Source organism: Podarcis melisellensis (genome assembly GCF_964234715.1).
Source record: "Podarcis melisellensis genome assembly, chromosome: 2".
NCBI classification, from domain to species: Eukaryota; Metazoa; Chordata; class Lepidosauria; order Squamata; family Lacertidae; genus Podarcis; species Podarcis melisellensis.
Window position 1 is genome coordinate 116,603,712 of NC_138529.1, and position 23,094 is coordinate 116,626,805.

Here is a 23,094-nt window from a genome sequence, read left to right on the forward strand (position 1 = left end):
AAGGTTTTGAGCCCTCTATGCAAACCTTGAACACAACGGCCCCGCGGGGTCACCAAATTGTCTCAAAGTAGTCTTATTAAGCTTTTTTACATTTCCACCAAGCACAGCAAAATGTCCCTTATTTTTCAAACTTCCAACAAACATTTGGAACTCCTTTCTACTTTCCAAATTATTTCACAGGTTTTAAATACCAACAGAACCTCATTTTATAAAATTTCTCTTGTAAATTTTGACCCTATGGTCCAGATGTTGCCACTGTTCCATCTGTATATTATAACCAATTTTTGCCCATTTAATCATGCATGCCTTCCTTAGCTTCTCCTTGCATTTCAGATTTCAACAAATGCTGATACATTTTTGCAACAACATGCTCGTCGTCTGTCTCTCTTTGGTCTTTACCAAGTCTTTTTATCCGCCTTTTCTATTAATACTAAGTTGGAGAACATTCCAACTATTTTCCCTCTTGTTTAATCTCAGGCAGAATTAGTTGTCCTTTTTTCCTGTCTTTCTTTTGAGTAAAGAATTGTGCTGTACAAATGGTTTGCTTGCACCCCCAACCATTTGTATCCCTATGTCCTTACCTGAATTATTCTCAAAGAATTATTTTAGCTTCTGTTTGCAGTCCTTTTCCTGTTGCAGCTACATTTCAATGAGTCACATCTAAAGAAACCATTTTTTTCTTTTTAAAAGTCACTATAACTGGATTGTGATCTGAAGAAATCTATGGCAATATGTCAACTTTATCAACCCCAGTAGCCAGTGTTTTAGATAACCAAAGTATATTTATAAAATGCTGTTTTTTCTTCATTTGGGGTACGGAGTTCTACAACCAAAGTTTGTCCAACATACATACCTTGTTCACCAGAAAGTATCAACAGAGTTGAGAATGTATATATAGAACAACTCACTTTCTTTTCTTCAGTCCTGTTAGTCCTCACCTAGGTTCTTTTTTATTCAAATAGTTTATACCCTTTCCCCTGTGTTCCTTGTAAACAATTCTACATGCAGTTTTTTTCCCTTCAAATTATGAAATATCCCTAGCTAAGCAAGTGATTTAGTCCATTCCTTTATCACCTAATTTTGTATCTTCAAATCTCCACTTTCTTGTATTTGTGTTTATTCAATTTCAGATTTAAATTTGCCCATAAATCTTTGTTCTTCAGAAGTAAAAATTACTCCCTCTGGTATGTCCCATCTAAGCTGGATTCCTTTCTGTTTCAGTTTACCTGTAAAAATAATTAGTCTTTTCTCTTACGCAATATCTTCAGGGGAATCTCTTTCAGAACAATTACATCTGTATTGACCATTTTCAGCCTAGTATCAAAACGTTGCTGTAAGACTTGGTGTCTTAGTCCCTGTCCCGTCCCCGCTCCAACAAAATGTAAAAAAGCTAAGAAATACAAATATATTAATTGTTGCAGAAGATTTTAGAAGTTAATGTTCAGTTGAAGCAAGTCTATTTCCTTCCAGGACTAATGGATATGCAATTAGAAAATGATTGTGGACGATTATTTGACTACATGATTATAGCAGCAAAACTTTTATTATGCAGAAAGATGGAAAGATCCTGCTATGGAGGAAGCGTTGTGGAAATTACTGGGCTTGGCTGAGATAGCAAAGCTGACGTGCTTAATCACAGAAAAATAATTCTTATTTAATATTTATTGGAAACCCCTTATGGGCTTTTTGTGGGTGGGGGGAATGAACTTGTGATATCTAGGTTTGGAGATTGAACAATATACAGGTTTATGGAAAGTATAATTTTGGAGTGAAAATTTTGAATAATTGTTTATATATAGCTGACAAAGGAGGAATTGGAATCCCTCCCTTCTTTTTTTTCTCTTTTGCCTTTTTGTATTTTAAATATATATTTTGTATTTGATACTAATCTTTGTATCTCTTCTTTACAGCTTCAATAAAAATACATTTTTTTAAAAAGAGGCCTTATTAAGAAAAGGATTTAATCACACACGTGTGTAAAGTTTCTCCCCTTAGTGGTTTCTTTGATGTTGAGCAAGATTTGATTTAAGACGAAAGCTCTTTCCACACTCCTTGCATTCATACGGCTTCGCCCCTGTATGGGTTCTTTGATGCTTAGTAAGACCTCCTGTTTGGCTGAAGCTCTTTCCACACTCCTCACATTTATATGGCTTCACTCCTGTGTGGATTCTTTGATGCTTCTTAAGGCTTCCGCTGCAACCGAAGCACTTTCCACATTCCACACATTTAAATGGTTTCACACCTGTGTGGATTCTTTTGTGTGCAGTTAGGTTTCCTTTTGTAGTGAAGCTCTTTCCACACTCCTCACATTTAAATGGCTTTTCCCCTGTGTGGGTTCTTTGATGTTGAGCAAGAAGTGATTTAAGACAAAAGCTCTTTCCACACTCCTTGCATTCGTACGGCATCGCCCCTGCATGGGTTCTTCGATGGGTAGTAAGACTTCCTGTTTGGCTGAAGCTCTTTCCACACTCCTCACATTTATATGGCTTCGCTCCAGTGTGGATTCTTTGATGCTTAGTAAGGCTTCCGCCGCAACCGAAGCACTTTCCACATTCCACACATTTAAATGGTTTCACGCCTGTGTGTATTCTTTCGTGCGTAGTTAGGTTTCCTTTTATAGTGAAGCTCTTTCCACACTCCTCACATTTATATGGCTTCTCCCCTGTGTGGGTTCTTTCATGAAGAGAAAGAGAGCTGCCAACGGTAAAGCTCCTTCCACACTCAACACATTTATATGGTTTCTCCCCTGTGTGAATTCTTAGATGTATAATAAGATAATGTTTCTTACTGAAGCTCTTTCCACACTGCGTGCATTCAAAAGGTTTCTCCCCTGTGTGGCTTCTTTGATGTACAGTAAGGAGTTGTCTCTGGCTGAAGCTTTTCCCACACTTATCGCATTCATACGGCTTCAAACCTGTGTGAGCTATTTTATGCTGGAAAAGATTTGAGCTATATTTGAACCTCCTTCCGCATTCCACACACCCATACGGCTTCTCCCCTGTATGACTGATTTGATGGGAACTAAGGCTTCCACTGCAACGGAAGTTCTTTCCACACTCCATACATTTATATGGTTTCTCCCCTGTATGGATTCTTTGGTGGAGAACAAGGCTTCCGCTATGGCCGAAATTCTTTCCACATTCCAAACATTTATATGGTTTTAGCCCTCTGTGTATTTTTAAATGTCTAGTTAGATAGCTCCTGTTTCTGAACTTCTTTCCACACTCCACACATTCAAAGGGCCTCGACGCTGTGTGGATTGTTTGATGTTTGTTGAGTACTGAAGTACAAGAGAAGCTCTTTCCACATTCCTTACATTTATATGGCTTCTCCCCCTTGTGTGTTCTCTGATGTAAAATGAGGTGTGCCTGTTGACTGAAGCTTTTCCCACACTCCATGCATTCATATGGTTTCTCCCCAGTGTGGCTTCTTTCATGGACAGTAAGGGCTCCTTTCTGACAGAAGCACTTTCCACACACCAGGCATTCATATAGTTTCTCACCTGTGTGGGTTCTCTGATGTACGTTAAGGGCTCCTCTCTGAGCGAAGCGTTTTCCACACTCCATACATTCATATGGCTTCAACCCTGTGTGGGTTCTTAGGTGCACCGCAAGTTTTCCAGCATCTCTGAAGCTCTTCCCACATTCTATACAATCATATGGCTTCTCCCCTGTGTGGATTCTTTGATGGATGGTAAGGGCTCCTGTTTGACTGAATCTCTTTCCACACTCCACACAGTGATATGGCTTCTCCCCTGTGTGAGTTCTTTGATGTATAGTGAGGATTTTGATACAACTGAAGCTCTTTCCACACTCCACACATTCATATCGCTTCTCACGTCTGTGAGTTCTCCGATGTGAAGTAAGGTCTTGCCTTTCACTGAAGCTCTTTCCACACTCCTCGCATTTATAGATCTTCCCCCTTGTGTGGATTTTGCAGTGTCTGTTTAAATTTGATATAGATGTGAATGTCTTCCCACAGTCTGGGCACTTTCCCCTTCTTCTCTTGTGGTCTTGTGGAACAGGGAGTTTGCGGACGTTGGTGCTCTGAGAAGCAGAGGTTTTATTTCTCTGGTTTCCCACATTCCTCTTTCGACCCCTTTTCTTTCCAGTCATCTCTCTTCCGACCTTTTTCCCCGCAATGTCACTTCAGAAGACTGTCAGAAATCGGCTATTATGGGAAAAAATGAAAAGAAGGTGGCTATCCTAGAAGTTCAAGATTTTAAAAAGGAAGTAAATATTCCAGTTTCTTCCCTAACTCTACAGTTTGATGTGAAGTATGGTTTTCACTACAACTGAAACTCTTTGTACCATTCATGCGTTTATAAGCATTCTTCCAGGTATGGAATCTCTTATCCTTAGGGCAGGACTGCAACGGAAGCACCTCCTAATTTATATGGTCTTCTCCCTTCTGCGGGTTCTGCAGTGTCTATTTAATTTATATTTCACTATTTCCCCCAAGACTGGATACTCTTCCCTTCTGTTCAGTTCAAAAACTTCTTGCGGGCGCCGGCATTCATGGGCACCAACACCTCAAGCAGCTCAGAATTTCTTCCACTTCTCTTTTCTTTCCTGCTGATTTTTAAATATTTGTCTCTTCATGTTATACTTGCTCCTTCCCAAAGAATTCTCACTCTCCTGCCCATCCACTGCATAGAAGGATTTAAAAACAAAACAAAACACCACATCAGGAGTTTGAACCAGAAACTAAAGATCGTGTTAGGGATAAAGACTAATTAGCTGCCTCCCTTAATTCAGTTTTCTCCCCTTTCCTCACTGCACGAAAACTGCTTAGGACACGAGTATGACTGCTATATTATTCACAGATATTGAAAGCAATATTGGTATGCATCTAATTGAATATAGTAAATAATAAACAGGACACTGAAAAATAGGTAACAGCGCTTAATGAGAAGTTAGCGTGGGTTTGTAAGAACAGCTAATGGATTCTGCTCTGAGACCTGCGGTTATAGGGCGGTATACAAATCTAATTAATAGTAATAATAATTCCTGGTTGGTTGGAAATCAAATGGGCGGGTTGTGACTGTTGTGGGAAAAGGTGTTCTAATTATGTGACCGGTTACTTATGAATATATGTTAGTTCAGGAGGTATAAAATATCATGTCTGAGAGCTACAACATTGCAGCCCCTTTGGGATTTCTGGATGTTTGTATTAATAAGGGCATAATTTTTCACTTAAAGCCACTGCCTGCTGGCATTCCTTTTTTTCAAATTTAATTTTTTCTCATATATAATTTTTCCTATATCCACTATGTCACTCTTTCTCTTATATTTATTTTCTCTATTCTTACAAAAAAAACCCCCGACACCTTCCGCACTCCCTCTATCTCTCTTTGTTTTGAAACAATTCTTCTGTCAAGTTGGCTGTTCCCAAAACAAAGTTCTGTTCACACAAAGAAGAAAGATTCAGGTAGGTAGCCGTGTTGGTCTGACGTAGTCGGGGGGAAATAATAATTGTCCAGTAGCACCTTAGAGACCAAATAACAAACTTAGCTGGTTGTTGGTCTCTAAGGTGCTACTGGACAATTTTTTAATATTTTTCAACAAAGAAGAAAGTTATTTTTAGCCTTTCCTGCTAGTCTCTGCAGCGGAAGGCGAGGTGGAGGGGAGGAAAGAGACCTTGGAGATGGCTTTAGTTTTTTAAGCTTCTTTTCTTAAATCCAGTCAGGTAGCACCTCTAAAATGGGACGCAGGTGGCGCTGTGGGTTAAAGCCTCAGCGCCTAGGGCTTGCCGATCGAAAGGTCGGCGGTTCGAATCCCTGCGGCGGGGTGCGCTCCCGCTGCTCGGTCCCAGCGCCTGCCAACCTAGCAGTTCGAAAGCACCCCCGGTGCAAGTAGATAAATAGGGACCGCTTACCAGCGGGAAGGTAAACGGCGTTTCGGTGTGCGGCTCTGGCTCGCCAGAGCAGCGATGTCACGCTGGCCACGTGACCCGGAAGTGTCTCCAGACAGCGCTGGCCCCTGGCCTCTTAAGTGAGATGGGCGCACAACCCCAGAGTCTGTCAAGACTGGCCCGTATGGGCAGGGGTACCTTTACCTTTACCTTTAGCACCTCTAAAAGCAAATTCAAGCCTTCACCCAATGAATAACTACAACAACAACAACAACAACAGGGCAAGAAGAAGAAGAAGAAGAAGAAGAAGAAGAAGAAGAAGAAGAAGAAGAAGAAGAAGAAGAAGAAGAAGGCAGCCAAGGTATCAAGAGGAATTATCCCTCTAATAGGGAATTGAAGAAGGAGGCCAAGGTATCAAGAGGAATTATCCCTCTAAATAGGGAATTTTTCTTCCACTCCAAAGCCCCCTCTCCTGCTCTGCATTCCCTTCCTCCTTCTCCTTTCCTGTCATGGGATCTCCTTTGCATTCAAAGGCACTCTGCACTCCTCACACCTCCCCTTGGGGCTGAATGGGGTATTTGGGATATCAGCGGCTGCCTCCTTTCCCCGGCCAGACCCTGCCGGCCAGTGCAGCCAATACTAGTTGAGCCAAGGAATGCAAGTCAGTTTCCTCCGCTCCTACTGAAGCAGCTCGCCCTTTTGAACCCCGAGGGAATCTCGCTTCGTTTGCAACGGAAGAGACCACAGATCATGGGCAGAGGGACACACTTTGCATGCAAAAGTGGGGCAGACAAACACACACACGGAAATCCCGGATAGCCGCTGCCAGTCCGCGCAGGCAACGCTGAGCGAGGTGAACGGTTAACTGATGGTCTGAACTCAAGATTGTTGAGGTTTTTTCCTTGGCTGATTGATGGTTTGTTGTAATAAATAATAATAATAATAATAATAATAATAATAATAATAATAATATATTATTTATACCCCGCCCATCTGGCTGGGTTTCCCCAGCCACCCTGGGCGGCTGCCAACAAAACACTAAAATACAGTAACTTATTCAACATCAAAAGCTTTCCTAAACTCGGTTTGCAGCCGGGTTTCAAATGTGGAAGCGGCATCCACCCACTTCCCCAGTTCTGTCTCACCCAGGCATCTAGCATTGCTTGAAATGTCAAATAAAACGCTCCGAGGCCCTATTGGAAAAGGGGGAGGAAGGCTCCTTACTTACAGTTTATTCTTATTTGCAAGGCCGGCTGCAGATTTCATGCCTACACCAGGGATCTGGCATAAAAAGAGAAAGAGAGATTGAGAAAGGGCGGGAAGGAGGGAGGAAGAGGAGGAGCTTTGGTGGGATTCCTAGGAAAGTGCAAAGTGCATTTTCCCCGGGCGATCTGCCAGTCTCCCCACCTGCCCTCTGCTGGCTGGAGCCGTGCATCATCATCATCATCATCATCATCATCCTCCTCCTCCTCCTTTATTTATACCTCGCCCACCTGGCTGGGTTTTCCCCAACAGAATATTAAAAACACAATAAAACATCAAAATTAAAAACTTTCCTAAACAGGATTGCCTTCAGATGTGCACACAGACATACACACACACCTCAACACATAAAAAAAAATAGGCGATGTGTTTTTTGGAATACTAAGTTTTATTTCTAAACAATATTTTTGCCCTTTTGATGCTTCGGAGTCCAAGAGAACAAGTGGGAGCAACCAAGAGGCTCCGAAACGGTTAACAGCAGCGACAGGGCTGCCGTTCCTAGAGCGGAACGAAAGGCTGGCGAGAGAGGAGGAGCTTCCGCTTCCTGTTCCGGTGGAAGTTGGGGCAGCTGCGTCTGTCCGTCCTCGCAGAGGCGCTGGAGGCGGGTAACTGGGGGGAGTCGCCAGGTCAAGGGGCGGAATTGGGGGGCGAGAGGGAGGAGGAGGCCAGGAGGAAGAGGCGCAAAAGGGAGGGAGCCACGTCCCTCCTGGGGGGAACAAAGGGGCGACGGGGAAAGGTCTTCATCTCCTGGGAGGGGAAGAGGGAGACTTTGAATGGATCGTCCTTAAATTGTAAGTTTCCCTTCCTAGGGAACTTGAAGGGCTGCCACAGAATGTCCTTCTCTCTTGACTGCAAATTTGACAGTCTTAACACTCTTAACTGGGGCTAAGACATATCCAGCCCCATTAATAATAAATAATAATAATAATAAATTTTATTTATATCCCGCCCTCCCCAGCCGAAGCTGGGCTCAGGGCGGCTAACAACAATCAAAAATAGTTCAACATTCTAAAAACATTCATTATAAAATTAATTAAAATCAAATTAATGACAACCATCAAGCAAAATTATGTGCAGGTTGCCAGAGGAGGGGGGTCAGGCTGCGCCCTGACCAAAGGCCTGGTGGAACAGCTCTGTCTTGCAGGCCCTGCGGAAAGATGTCAGGACCTGCAGGGCCCTAGTCTCTTGTGACAGAGCGTTCCACCAGATTGGAGCCGTGGCCGAGAAGGCCCTGGCTCTAGTTGAGGCCAGCCTAACCTCTCTGTGGCCTGGGATCTTTAGGATGTTCTTATTTGCAGACCGTAAATTTCTCTGTGGGACATACCAGGAGAGGCGGTCCCGTAGGTACGAGGGTCCTAGGCCGTATAGGGCTTTAAAGGTTAAAACCAGCACCTTAAACCTGATCCTGTACTCCACCGGGAGCCAGTGCAGCTTGTATAGTACTGGATGAATATGATCTCGTAGCGAAGACCCCATAAGGAGTCTCGCCGCGGCATTCTGCACCCGCTGGAGTTTCTGGGTCAGTCTCAAGGGCAGCCCCACGTAGAGCGAGTTACAATAATCCAGTCTGGAGGTGACCGTCGCGTGGATCACCGTGGCTAGGTCAGGGCGAGAGAGATAAGGAGCCAACTGCTTAGCTTGGCAGAGATGAAAAAATGCCGCCTTTGTTATAGCTGTAATCTGCGCCTCCATAGAGAGGGAGGTATCGAAGATTACACCCAAACTCTTAACGGACGATGCTGGCACTAATTGCACCCCCGCAAGAGATGGGAGCTGCCCCCTCAATCCCATATCGCTCCGTCCCAGCCAGAGGACCTCTGTCTTCTAAGGATTTAACTTCAACCGGTTCCCACGTAACCATCCAGCCACAGCTTCCAGACATCTGGTCAGTGTATCTGGGGCCGAGTCAGGATGGCCGTCCATCAACAGATAGAGTTGGGTGTCATCGCCATACTGATGGCAACCCAGCCCAAAACTCCGGACAAGCTGGGCGAGGGGGCGCATAAAGATGTTAAAAAGCATCGGGGAGAGAATCGCACCCTGAGGCACTCCACACACCAAGGAGTGGCGCGATGACAATTCCCCCCCAAGCGCCACCCTCTGTCCCCGACCAGAGAGAAACGAGCGCAGCCATTGAAGGACTGTGCCCTGGATCCCCAAGTCGGCAAGGCGGCGGTCCATTACTTGCACACGTGCCATAAAGGACCAGAGCAGTACATTTAAGATATATTCATGCCACAACTGCATTTCAGTTTTCTGTGCTTTGACTTTCACTGCCTTTCAATAAAGGGTACAGTGGTACCTCGGGTTACATACGCTTCAGAATACAGACGCTCCAGGTTACAGACTCCGCTAACCCAGAAATAGTACCTCGGGTTAAGAACTTTGCTTCAGGATGAGAACAGAAATCTTGCTCCTGCAGCACGACAGCAACAGGAGGCCGCATTAGCTAAAGTGGTGCTTCAGGTTAAGAACAGTTTCAGGTTATGAAGAGACCTCCGGAACGAATTAAGTACTTAATCTGAGGTACCACTGTATATCCAGGTACCTAAATGAGCAAGTTTGTTCTGTAGCTGGCTGATCTAAGCACCATTTATACTCTTGTTGGCCGGAAAATCATAATCTCAGCCTTATGTTAATTTATCGGCAGGCTTTCTTGTTACACTATGTGCTGAACACCTCCAAGTTATTTTTGAGGCCCAATCAGAAAAGTGAGTGGAATACAGTACTATATCACCGGCATACATCAAGATTGAGTTCTTTCTGTTCCTAATTCTTGGACACGGGGAGTTTGTATTGCCTAAACATGGCACCAAATGATTAATATAGAAGTGGAAATGAGTGGAAGCCAGAATGCAGCCTTGCTTCACTCCTAACAATGTTCCTAAAGCATTAGTCTTACTGTCATTTAAGCCTACTCTGAGCTTCATTTCTGCATTGTTCTTGTATAAATAGCAGAAGTCTGCAGTTGATGTTGGCTATTTGACATTTCTCTGTTTCAATTATTCTTAATGTTCTTAGTGTGTTTCCTTATAATATAGTTCAGAGTAAAACATTGGTCCATGGTACAAGCAGTGACCCTCTTAAGGTGCATTCAATTGATGCGCAATCGCTGACACGGGGAACAGGGGCGGTGAACTCAAAGCAATCTATGATATGATACAAAAATCAAAGGCACTCTAAAACAAAGCAAAACAAAAGCTATATGAATGTTTGTCACTCCAAACCCAAATTTTGGAGTCGCTTGCATCAAGGGCTGCTGTTTAATTTCCTCTCTTTCCTGCACTTTTCTTTTGCTAACTGCTACACTTGCAAGGGCAAAAAATTATGTTTCTGTTAAGTACAGCAGTTTCTGCAAGAGCATTCCAGGCAAAAGTGGTAAAAAAGAATAGAGAAACAACCAACTTCAGGTCCACATTAAAGTCCAGTATTACTGAGGCCTTATTTATTTCCATGACATCTGATGGGAGGGATTTCCACAGGGTGGGTGCCACTACTAGGAAGGCCCTCTGCCTGGTTTTCTGTAACTTCACTCTGTGCAGTGAGAGAACTGCCAGAAGACCCTCAGATCTCAGTGTCCAGGCTGAATGATTGGGGTGAAGATGCTCCTTCAAGCATTTTATCAGTTTGCCTTTTTATTCCATCAGGAGATGTTGAGGGGATGCTGGCAGAAGGGGAACAATCAGAAGTGTCACCGAAAGGATCCAAAGAGCAGGTGGAGCAAAGGAAGCTGAGGGTTCGAGATGGAGGCAGCTGGCAAGAGGGGAGACAAAAGCAGAAGCCGGAGGGTAAATCAGGTGTGTCTCAGGGTGGTGAAAATCAAATTCACAGAGAGGAGAAAAAGCATGAATGCACAGTGTGTGGAAAGAGATTTGGTTATCGCTCAAATCTTACTTCACATCAAAGAGTGCACACAGAGGACAAACCTTATAAATGTGCAAAGAGCTTCATCAACAAACTCATAGAGGGGATGAAAAGGATGATGAAGAAGAAGAGTTTGGATTTGATATCCCGCTTTATCACTATCCGAAGGAGTCTCAAAGCGGCTAACAATCTCCTTTCCTTTCCCTTCCTCCCCCACAACAAACACTCTGTGAGGTGAGTGGGGCTGAGAGACTTCAGAGAAGTGTGACTGGCCCAAGGTCACCCAGCAGCTGCATGTGGCGCAGCGGAGACGCGAACCTGGTTCCCCAGATTATGAGTCTGCCACTCTTAACCACTACACCATACTGGCTCTCAGTGTGAACCTTATAAATGCTGGGAGTGTGGAAAGAGCTTCCGCTGCAACAGTGCCCTTACTGAATTCATGCAGGGGAGAAACCTTACAAATGTTTCGAATGTGGGAAGAGCTTCAGTGGCAGTTGCTCCTTTACCTTGCATTAAAGAATTCATACAGGGAAGAAACAGGAGGTCTTGTACTTGACTGCTTATGTTACATCGCATAGTTTTGTGTGTGTGATAGGAACTGCCTTCCATTTTCCTCCAGGTTCTGGTGTCTTTTGAGGAAGTGGCAGTATACTTCACCCAGGAAGAGTGGTCGCTCCTGGGTCCAGCTCAGAAGGCTCTCTACAGGGAAGTCCTGCTGGAGAATTATGAGGAATTGGCTTCTCTGGGTAAGCATCCTTTGGTTGAGAGATGTGTATGTTTGTTTCCCCAAACCCGTTGACCACTTAAAACGTTAAAGAAAAAGAACCTCAAAGCAGTTTGCAGAAAGAATAAAGCAATAAAATTATCAGGAAAATAGCTAAAAAAACAACTATGGTGGACGCTCGGGTTACGAACACGATCAGTGCGGGATGCATGTTTGCAACCCGCAGTGGCGCGTCTGCACACGCGCAGGTTACGATTCAGCGTTTCTGCGGGTGCGCAAAGCGCAATTTAGCCCTCCTGCACATGCACAACCACCAAAACCCAGACATAACCCGTTCTGGTACTTCTGGGTTTCGGCGGTCTCAACCTGAAGCGTCTGTAACCTGAGGTATGACTGTATTTAAACCATTCCAAAAATGATTGAAACCAACACTGCCCTAAAAACCAGATTGAAACACACGGCAACTGTCTTATTTGCCTGGAAAAAGTGATGTAAACAAAATGTTTTTACTTGTTGTTGTTCAGTCATGTCCGACTCTTCGTGACCCCATGGTCCAGAGCACGCCAGGCACCCCTGTCTTCCACAGCCTCCCACAGTTTGGTCAAACTCATGTTAGTAGCTTTGAGAACACTATCCAACCACCTCGTCCTTTTTCATGTTGCAAGCTGCCTTGAGCATGGTTTAGTTATGGAAAGGTGGCCTACAACTAGAGAATTGTTTAGTTGCATCTGACTCTTCGTGACCCCCTGGACCAGAGCACGCCAGGCACACCTGTCCTCCACCTGTCCTCCACCGCTTCCCGCAGCTTGGTCAAATTCATGCTGGTAGCTTCGAGAACACTGTCCAACCATCTCGTCCTCTGTCGTCCCCTTCTCCTTGTGCCCTCCATCTTTCCCAGCATCAGGGTCTTTTCCAGGGAGTCTTCTCTTCTCATGAGGTGGCCAAAGTATTGGAGCCTCAGCTTCAGGATCTGTCCTTCCAGTGAGCCCTCAGGGCTGATTTCCTTCAGAATGGAGAGGTTTGATCTTCTTGCAGTCCATGGGACTCTCAAGAGTCTCCTCCAGCACCATAATTCGAAAGCATCAATTCTTGTTTTTATTAGCAGGTTCAAAATAGAGAGCCATGAAAAACATACCCCTAACAATGATGTATCTTCTGCTTTTCCCTCAAAGAAGGGCCTCTGTTTCCTCAACCTCGCCTCATCTCCTGGTTGGAAGAAGAGGAAGAGGAGTTTGTCCAGAAGAAAGAAGCAGGTGGGTTCCTAAAGAACACAGGAAGTGCATCGAGCCCGGCTTCCTGTTCTCGAGGTGGCTAAGCAGATCCCTGTGGGCAGGCCACGAGCTGTGAGCACAACAGTTGTGATCCCTGTTGTGAGGTTTTTTGGTTTCCCGTTAATTGAATTACTTGTTTTTTTCAAATTACAGTTTTACAATCACATATCCAACATACAACAATCTAGTCCGTTTCAAGCACTGAGCTGCTCTGTGGTTGCTCAGTCATAACTGTTTATATTTATTATCTGCTTTGCTCATAAAAAGGACCCAAAACGACTTAACAAAGAACTCAGATGTGTTTCAGAGTAAAACATTCCTTCCTCGGGAGCTGGAAAACTGGGCAAGCTGCTTCCAATCAGTCCAAGAACCAGCTTGAAAAAGTAGTTGAGCAAACACACGCCACCTTCCTTCCACGTACATTTTGAAGGGGAAAAACAAAATGTTTTATCCTGCTACCTTTTCCATGCCACTTTTGCAGGTAGTCGAAAATGCCGCAGGTCCTCTCCTCTTTGGGATGAAGTGGAAGGAATGGCCCTCCCTTCAGCTCAGGTAATTGGGTCTGGGGGGTCTCCTCCTGTGGCTTCTTCATTTGTTTAATCGGTTGGCGTTTTCTGAGGCAGCATGGTAGAAATAGAGTAGAAACGTTAACTCCATACAGCAGGGGCACAGAGCCTCTGCCCACAGGTTCCAAATAGGTGGTTGGCACAGATGGTGAGCCCTCCCCTCTTATTGGGATCCCCCTAGTGGAGCTGAGGAGCTGACTGGCGCCGACTCTGAGCCCTGCTTTGTCTGTTTGAAAGCATGGTTTTGAGAATAATAAGAATTTATTATTTATACCCCGCCCATCTGACTGGGTATCCCTAGCCACTCTGGGCGGCTTCCAACAGAATATTAAGAGCATGATAAAACATCAAACATTTTTTCCTTTTTTGGGGGGAAGGTACCATCAGAATTATGGATATTTCTTCCTTTTTTCAGAGTCTGGTATGCTTTGAGGAGGTGGCTGTGTACTTCACCAGGATCGAGTGGGCTTTGCTGAATTCAGGCCAACAAGAACTCTACAAAGATGTCATGCTGGATAATTACAGGAACTTGGCCTCTCTGGGTAAAGATCCCTCTGCACTCGCTTTCTTGAATTCCTTATCGTTCTCTCCATATAGGAAGTCCATGGTCAGTTCTGGCTAAGCCAAGCCTTCCTGTGCTAGCAGCCAAAATTAGACAGGAGACTGAGTGTTAGAGATTGTGTGTAGAGATAAGGTTGCTGCTAAGAGCAGCTGCAGACACTCAGTGAAGTGCAGCATTCTTTATGCTTAGACCAGTGTTTCCCAACCTTTTTTGGGCAAAGGCACACTTGTTTCATGAAAAAAATCTCGAGGCACACCACCATTAGAAAATGTTTTAAAAATTTTAAAAAAATTTAAAAAATTTAAAAATGTTTAAAAAATTAAAGTATCAAAGCTCCCACAACGAAATTAAGCAATCCCCACACAAGTTATAACGAGATCTATAAAGAGTAGTTTAGTATCACGAACAGCATGATGGACGTAAACAAAATAAAATATTGACTCTAACAACCCCACCCGGCCTAAATCTCCTGCGCGCACCGATGCCCACGCAGGCATTTCCAGCAGCTCTTCCTCCTCCACCTCTTTTTGCGTTGCCAGCAAAGAAGGAATGAGGAAGAAAAGGCGCAGCGGCGAAGAAGCGCGCCTTCTCAGAATGCCGCTGCTGCCCGAGGACTACATTTCCCAGAATGCCGCGGCCGCCCAGCCGCGATGCGCCCTGATTGGACGGCGTTGCTAAGCCGCTCGGCGCCGGGGCTGAGCGTTCGGTAGAGGCGCGCGCCATAAGACGGGCGTCGCGCGCGGAGCCTGGCTCGGGTCGCCAATGCTGCGGGCGGACATGGCGAGCTGGGCGGGACTCGGGCGCGCGCTGGGCGCCTGCTGCCTCCTGGGCCTCTTCTGCGGCGCCGCGCTGCCCTTCTCGCTGCAGGGCGCGAACGAGAAAGCCATCATCAACGAGAGACCCATCATCGGTGAGTCGTCGCGCTCTGCGCTTGTAAGGGGCCGAAGCGAGCGGCGATGGGATGTGGGAGGGAGCTCGCTCGCCGCCCCGCGTGTGCTCGCCGCCGCCGCCCCGCCTCTCGCCGCCCGACTCGCCCGCCTCCCTCCCACGGCACACCAGGCAACGTCTCGCGGCACACTAGTGTGCCGCGGAACACCGGTTGGGAAACACTGGCTTAGACCTCATTTAGCTCTGTATATAGTTGTATAATAGTTGTAGATACAATAAAGAAGATATTCTACAGAGCTGCTCTCCGAGTCGTTTATGCTCTGCTATACTCTGCTGTGCGACGACTGTCTTCTTGTTGGAGTGAATCCGGTGCTCACAACTCTAAGCTGTGAGTCCACAGCACTTTGACCTGTTACTGTCCAGAAGGTGGTCTCTGGAAGTGCTACCCAGCTCGCCTAGCCCAGTCGGGGCTGAAGTGCATGAGTCCAGTTGGTGGTACTTGCTCAAGGGCGATGCTGACACTGAGGTCATTTTGGGCTAAAGAAGATTTTCCCTTGAGTTTTCACCTACGCATTTGGTCATTGATTCTGCTCGTATTGTTATATATATATCCATATACAGAGATTTCTCAGAATCTGAGGACTTTCTCCCACCCTCTCCATAGAGTCCTATTTTAAACATTTAAAACCACATCATCTTCTAAACTCTTAACTTTTATATCAATCCATATTATCCATGGTAGTTGTTACGCTACAAGTGAAATCAAAATCCTGCCAATGTTTCCATCTGCTTAAAGTGGTTTCTTAGATAGCTTATAAATTTTTCCCATTCTTTTGAAAAGCTTTGGTCCTCTTGGTTCCTGAGTTTTCCTGTCAGCTTTGCCATTTTGGCATAGTCCATCAGCTTGGTTTGCCATTCCTCTCTGGTAGGGACCTTGCCTTCTTTCCATCTCTGGGCTAGCAACATCCGGGTGGCTGTTGTTCCTTACATAAAGAGTCTTTTCCGGTCCTTTGGGATGTTGGTACCTGTAATTCCTAATGGAAAAGCTTCTGGTTTTTTAACAAAAGTTATTTAAAAAATTTTTTTCATTTCTTTATATATCATCTCCCTTGCAGTCCACTGCCACATTTTCTTTACATTTCCAGGAGATATTTGTACTTGTCCTATACATTTTTGCCAGTCAAATACCAGCGGTACATCATTTTCATAGTTTTCTTTCAAAGCACAACATGCCGTGAATTTCAGCTCTGTTTTCCATAACCTTTCCCAATCTGCCATCTGAATATTACGTCCCAGATCCTTTGCCCAGTGTATCATTACCGACTTGACCAGTTCATCTTCTGTACATGGTTTGGATTTTCTGCAAACCTATGCAGTCCTGGGTGCCGTCAATAACGCTTTTTGCTCTCTTTCTTTTTGTTCCATGAAGAAGGGCCACTGATGCCCCAATCGGACCTCATCTCCTGGCTTGAAGAAAAGGAAGAGTGGTTGGTCCAGAAACGAGAGGCAGGTGGGTCCATGGGTAGAGAAGAAGATGGAGAGCGGCGAAACCTGTGGCTTTTCGGAGGTTGCTGAATTAGAATCCCCATGGGTGGTTTCGTCATCTCCTGGTGTTTTTGTAGTACATTCTACATAGAATCAAAGAATTGTCGAGTTGGAAGGGACCCGGAGGGTCATCTAGTCCAACTAACTGCAATGTAGCAATCTTGACTGAAGAATCCATAACAGTGTGGATGGAGTGATTGGTGATAAATGGAGTTGGTTTGGAGATGGATGGATGTTGCTATAACCACAGTTGCTTTGGTGATGTGGTTGGTGTCAGTGGTGGATGGCTATGGTTGCTTTAGTGGTAGATGGAGTGGTTTGGTGATTGTGGGAGTTGCTTTGGTGACACCAGACTGATGTCTATAGGTCCATCTAGTGCTCCCCCTCTCCCATTCCTGTCCTGTTTCGAATATCTGGTCCTTTGGGTTGGAGTGGAGGTATGGAAAAGAGATAGCATGGTTTGGGTTTTCTATAAATCTAGAACCTAAAAAGCCTAGGACCCTCGTACCTATGGGACCGCCTCTCCCGGTATGCCCCACAGAGGACCTTAAGGTCCATAAATAGCAACACCCTAGAGATCCCGGGCCCTAAGGAAGTTAGATTAGCCTCAACCAGAGCCAGGGCCTTTTCAACACTGGCTCCGGCCTGGTGGAACGCTCTGCCTCATGAGACCAGGGCCCTGCAGGATCTGATTTCTTTCCACAGGGCCTGTAAGACAGAGTTGTTCCGCCTGGCCATTGGTTTGGAATCAATTTGATTCCCTCCCCCTCTTTCTTTTTTCCTTTCTCCTCCTGTGATGAGGCTGCATTTTAATGTTGTATTTTAATCTTGTTTTTTAAGTTGTATTTCAGTCAACTTGTTTTGATTACTGGTTGTTAGCCGCCCTGAGCCCGGTCTTGGCTGGAGTGGGTGGGGTATAAATAAAATTAGTATTAGTATTAGTATTATAAACATCTGCACTCACATGGGCCATCAATAAAAAATTTTGCTTCTTTTTTAATCCCATCAAGTAGGGCCTCTGATGCTCCAATCAGACCTCATCTTCTGGCCTGAAGAAAAGGAAGAACTGCTGGTCCAGAAGGAAGTGGCAGGTAAGTCCTTGGATATAGAGCAAGGATGGGGGAAACTCTATGGTCTTCTAGCTGTTGCAGTAATGCAACTCCCATGAGTGGTTTCGACATCTCCTGGCATTTTTGTAGTTCATTCTAAGCAGAGTGGATGGAGTGGCTGGTCATGGGAGGAGTTTGACGATTGAGAGGGTTTTTTGATGGATGGAGTGCTTTGGCGATGGTGGGAGTGACTGGTGGAGTAATGGATGATGGTCAAATTGCTTTGGTGACCCCAGATGGATGTTTTAAGGTAGGCACCCCCAAAGGTAGGCACGGCCCTCCAGATGTTTTGAGACTACAATTCCCATCATCCCTGACCACTGGTCCTGTTAGCTAGGGATGATGGGGGTTGTAGTCCCAAAACATCTGGAGGGCCGAGTTTGCCAATGCCTGCTTTAAGGTCTGTGCATTGCTCTCCAATATGCTTGTCTTCTTTCAAATATCTGGGTGGTTGAGATGGTGTCAGGGACTGGACTGAGAAAGAATGATGTAATCCCCCCCCTTTTCCTGAACCTTCCCAAGGGCAGGAGGACAGTATTGATTTAGTTTGCAGAGTGGCATAGCCCAGAGGGGGAAAGCTGGGAAATACTGAGTGAGGAACAGGAGAGAGACAGCTGGCAGATTTCAGTCCTTGGACATCATTTCTGATGCCACGCCCCCCTTCCCCTAAGACTAGATGGACTTGGAAAGTGATGGAACAGAAAGCGCAACGGCAACAAGCTCAGATTACCCGTTGTAGGAGTGATGTAGATTAATGGGGACAGAAGGGGTAAACCTTTCCTGGGAGCAACGCCATTTTTTAGCATGATATGCATTCCTTGTCTCTCGCTGTGATTATTAAAGAACTTATCTGGTAAGAGCACTCTTTTCGTTTGATCTGCTTAATTACTGCCACCCGGAGAGGGATCCGATTCCCCGAAGCCTGGCAGATGGGATGGAGGGCTGAAAAGAGAATACATGGTTCAGAGTTTCTTCGACCTTTTGCAGGTGGCATCAGTAACAGTTTTTGCTTTCTTCTTATCCCATTAAGAAGGGCCTCTGGTGTCCCAATTAGACCTCACCTGGTTTGAAGAAAAAGAAGAGTTGTTGGTCCAGAAGAAAAGGACAGGTAAGTCCTTGGATATAGAAGATGGATGAGAGAAACCTTGTGGTCTCCAAGATGTTGCTGAACTGGAACTCCCATGAGTACTTTCATCTTCTCCTGGTGTTTTTGTAGTACATTCTGTGTAGAGTGGATGGAGCTGGTTTGGTGATGGATGGATGTTGCTCATATATAGTTGCTTTGGTATGGAATTGGGGTTGGTGATTGATGGAATTGGCTGTTTTGGTGATGGCAGAAGTAACTAGTGGAATGGTTTGATTGTTGGAGTGGTGGTTTGATGATTGAGAGGGAGAGATTTGTTTTGGCAATGGATGGAGTTGGTTAGGTGATAGTGAAAGTGGTTGGGGTCAGATGGGATGGTTCAGTGGTTAGAGCAGATGGAGTGGTTTGATGACTGAGGAAGAAATTCAGAGTGATTTGCGCTTTTTACAGGATCTTCATTTTCTGTCTGCCCCCTCCTCATGCAGGTGATGGACAGGACAATGAGAATTATCAGGCACAATATATAACGTCAGAAACAACCACACATAATATGGGGAAAGAAATGTTTGGAAATCAAAGAGAAAGGCACAAGGCGAACCAATCAAAGCCTAGGCAGAAGAAGCAATCTGCTTCCCAGGGGGCTGAGGTCCATGAACTCCTGACCCCTCCAGAAGACTGTAAAGATAATAAGAATATTACGTGTCCAGTGTGTGAGAAAATATTCCAGTATAGATCACAGTTAAATACACATAGCAGAAGTCACACAGGAGAGAAACCGTACAAATGCACAGAGTGTGGGAAAAGCTTCAGTACAAGCAGTTCCCTTACTGCACATAGAAGAACCCACACAGGAGAGAAACCGTATAAATGCATGGAGTGCGGAAAGAGCTTCAGCCAAAGAGGAAGTCTTATTGCCCATCAAAGAACCCATACAGGGGAGAAGCCATATAAATGCATGGAGTGTGGAAAGAGTTTCAGTCAACTTGGACATCTTATTTCCCATCAGATAATCCATAAAGGGGAGAAACACTGTAACTCCGGACAGGTGGACTGTGGAAAGGGCCTCCATGATAGCATAGCCTTTACTGAACATCAGAGAACCCGCACAGGAGAGAAGCAGTATAAATGTCTGGAGTGTGGGAAGAGCTTTGATATGAGAGGAACCCTTGCCAAACATCAAAGAATCCACACAGGGGAGAAACCATATAAATGCATGGAGTGCGGAAAGAGCTTCCGGGCGAGCTGGACCCTTTGTATACATAAACGAATCCACACAGGGGAGAAACCATATAAATGCTTGAACTGCGGAAAGAGCTTCCGGGATGGCGGAACCCTTGCCAAACATCAAAGAATCCACAAAGCGGAGGAAAGATATATCTGCACAGACTGTGGAAACGTCTTTCGAGGGAGCGGTAGCCTTACTTTACATCAAAGAGTCCACACAAGGGAGAAACAGTGTACTGGGTGGAACCTTTCCGAACATCAAATAATCCACATGCGAGAAACCATGTAAATTTATGGAATGTCAAAATGCCTTCTAGTATACAGTTACTGACTCATCCTTTTATGCATGAAAGCATTAACCTGAGTCAGAAATGAGCTCTAGTTAACTGCTCCCAGCAGCCATTCTTTTCCCCTCTCTCTTTCTCTCTGACTTCCTGAAAGACACCATTACCCGGCATGGCTCCCAGCTCGAGAAAACCACACGAATGAATCTTTCTACAAGAGTTTTCTACAGTTCCCGTCTTTGCTAACACAAAAGACTACATGGTTCCTTTTTTGTAACGAAACCAATTTCTTTTCAAACAGTTTGGAACCTTTTCTTCGTTGCTTTTACCGCCAATGGGTGGAGACTTTTTTGCTGTAACTTCTGAAACCAGCCCAGCTGCTTTCATGGGGAACATTTGTTTAAAGGCAAATGAGGGCAGATGTAGAATCTAACCAAATTTTTATGTGCTTGGTAAAAAGGTAAAGGGACCCCTGACCATTAGGTCCAGCCGTGGCCGACTCGGGTTGCGGTGCTCATCTCACTTTATTGGCCAAGGGAGCCGGCGTACAGCTTCTGGGTCACATGGCCAGCATGACTAAGCTGCTTCTGGCGAACCAGAGCTGCGCACGGAAACGCCATTTACCTTCCCGCTGGAGCGGTACCTATTTATCTACTTGCACTTTGACGTGCTTTCAAACTGCTAGGTTGGCAGGAGCAGGGACCGAGCAACGGGAGCTCACCCCGTCGTGGGGATTCAAACTGCTGACCTTATGATCAGCGAGTCCTAGGCTCTGTAGTTTAACCCACAGTGCCACCCGCATCCCTATGTGCTTGGTACCAATCGGCAATTGTGCTAACTCTGTATGAGAAAGTAAATCTTTTTGTCCGAACGTCTCTGCAGCATCAGGTTATGGGGCTCAGGCAACATGTAGGTTGGAGGTTTTCAACCTTTTTGGGTCCACAGCTCCCTTGACCAACTACCTTCTTTCTACGGCACCCCTGTGGGGCTTAGCAGCCCAGTTAGGTCACTCCTTGCCTGCAGAGCTGGCAGACTCTCTCCCTTTTTCCAACACCCTCCCTTGCGGGGTGTTTCATCAGTCTCCTCTCCCCCCTCCTTGGGAGTCCTCCAGCCGTTGCTGCCGCCTCTTTAACGAACTTGTCTAGAGTAGTAAGCTCTTTCATAGAACCATAAAATTGTAAGGTTGGAAGGGATCCTGAGGGTCATCTAGACCAGCCCCCGACAAAGCAGGAATCTTTTGCTTAATGTGTGGCTCAAACCCATGGCCCTGAGACTGCAGACCTTGGACTGAGTAAATGTGAACCTATCCAGATGATGCAGGCCAGCAGTACAAAGCTGTCAAGGACCAATAAATTCCTGGCATGCACAAAACACATTGGGGTGAGATATCACTACATCTGTGAACATGTCCATTGTGGAACCAGTTTATTGCCCCATCAGACAGCTGACATACTGAGCAAAGCTTTACATGTGAGAAGCTTTGAGTCAAGATGGGACTCTTAAGGGGGAGGGACTTAACATGCTATGTTTGTATGTTCTTTGCATGTACACATCCGCTTGTCAGAGAGGAGAAACTGGCAATATACTTCATATCTGAAGAAGTGTGCATGCACACGAAAGCTTATACCCAGAACTACTTAGTTCGTCTCTAAGGTGCTACTGGACAATTTATTTATTTATTTTATTTATTATTATTTTTTGCAATATACAGTTACTGACTTACACCTGTGTGCACGAAATTGTTAACTGGGGGCCAGAAAGCAGCTCGTTAACATGGGAGAGACTCCTAGCAGCCTTTGCTTCTTCCTCCCTCTCTCTTTTGCTCTTGCCTTCCTGGAAGACGCCAGTAGCCAGCATGGTTCCCAGCTCAAGAAAAATCTACATCTTGTTACATTAAATTAAACTTAATTCTTTTTGTAATATAACTTATTTATTTTCCTTTTAAATTGCTTGGAACCTTTTCTTCCTTACTTTTACTTCCAATGGACGGAGACTTGTTTGTTGCAGCTTCTGAACCTCTGCAAGTAAAATCTTCACTTTTCCAAAGCTATGTGTCTGAGATTTATTCTAGCCTAAGTATTTTCATGGGGAACAATTGTTTGAAAATGAATGAGGGCAGATATAAAATCTAACCAAGTTTTAATGTGCTTGATACCAATGTGCTACGAGAAAGAATATTTTTTTCAATCTCTCTCTCCAGCATGGGAAAAACATATGAATGTATGGCATGTGGGAGGTGTATGAACACCTTACACTGTATCAGGAGTGGGAACATCCAGTCTATGCTTGTCTCTCTCAGGCAGGGCCTCCCATTAGCCTCTAACTCTTATTCCGGCACCCCTTTGAAACATCTCCATTCTCCCAGGTGTTTCATAAAATCATACAGTTGGAAGAGACCCCAAGGGTAATCTAGTCCAACCCCCTGCAGTGCTGGAATCTTTTGCCCAATATGGGGCTCACACCCATGACCCTGAGATTAAGAGTCTCATGCTCCACCTACTGAGCACGTCCAGGTCTTAGGATGTGTTGAACTAGTTTTAAAGTTAACATGGTATTAGCTAGGTTTCCCCCCCCCCCCCAATTATTTCTAGCTTTAATATTTGAGAGGCTTTAATTCGGCTGTCATTTGGTGTTACGTTTTTGTGATTTTTTGTTGTAAGAAATCGTCAGAGTAAGAAGTCTGCAAGCTCTTCCCATCTTGGGCGACTGATGTACCGGGTACCTGTTGTCTCCATGAGCCTCCCACCTTTTTCTTCTGCTTTGTCACAGCCCATCCCAACTCTTTATTTGGCAAGAGAAACACTTACAGCAGCTTCTACAGTTACACACACTTCTCTAGGCAGCAATCCGTAGG

General features: G+C 45.1%; 4 protein-coding genes across 8 annotated transcripts in view; 2 read left to right on the forward strand and 2 right to left on the reverse strand.

Annotated features, from left to right (window-relative positions):
- LOC309364496 (uncharacterized protein) overlaps window positions 1–11,109 on the forward strand; it is a 54,828-nt gene extending 43,719 nt beyond the window's left edge. Inside the window, exon 5 of the transcript XR_014165849.1 lies at window positions 11,095–11,109. The gene's annotated coding sequence lies outside the window, so the exon portion shown is untranslated. The remainder of the gene's footprint in view (window positions 1–11,094) is intronic.
- LOC309364535 (uncharacterized protein) overlaps window positions 1–23,094 on the reverse strand; it is a 140,853-nt gene that overhangs the window by 58,389 nt on the left and 59,370 nt on the right. The window lies entirely within an intron of this gene.
- LOC309364497 (uncharacterized protein) lies at window positions 1,945–7,224 on the reverse strand. The gene is made up of 2 exons (XM_081901921.1): window positions 7,082–7,224; window positions 1,945–4,648 (listed from the first exon to the last, which is right to left on the reverse strand). The coding sequence occupies exon 2, from the start codon at window positions 4,113–4,115 to the stop codon at window positions 1,992–1,994; it is 2,124 nt and encodes a 707-aa protein (XP_081758047.1). The 5' UTR covers window positions 4,116–4,648; window positions 7,082–7,224; the 3' UTR covers window positions 1,945–1,991.
- LOC309364671 (uncharacterized protein) lies at window positions 7,671–22,286 on the forward strand. Of its 4 annotated transcripts, none has more exons than XM_081902406.1 (10): window positions 7,671–7,721; window positions 10,764–10,913; window positions 11,603–11,729; window positions 12,880–12,960; window positions 13,460–13,530; window positions 13,960–14,086; window positions 16,424–16,504; window positions 17,550–17,630; window positions 18,679–18,756; window positions 19,218–22,286. In XM_081902406.1, the coding sequence occupies exons 2-10, from the start codon at window positions 10,860–10,862 to the stop codon at window positions 20,243–20,245; spliced, it is 1,728 nt and encodes a 575-aa protein (XP_081758532.1). In that variant the 5' UTR covers window positions 7,671–7,721; window positions 10,764–10,859; the 3' UTR covers window positions 20,246–22,286. The 4 variants fall into 4 exon arrangements, with proteins under 4 accessions (XP_081758532.1, XP_081758533.1, XP_081758531.1 ...); XM_081902407.1 differs by lacking the exon at window positions 7,671–7,721 and adding an exon at window positions 7,770–7,907 and having other exon boundaries at window positions 10,764–10,904; XM_081902405.1 differs by lacking the exon at window positions 7,671–7,721 and adding an exon at window positions 7,771–7,907.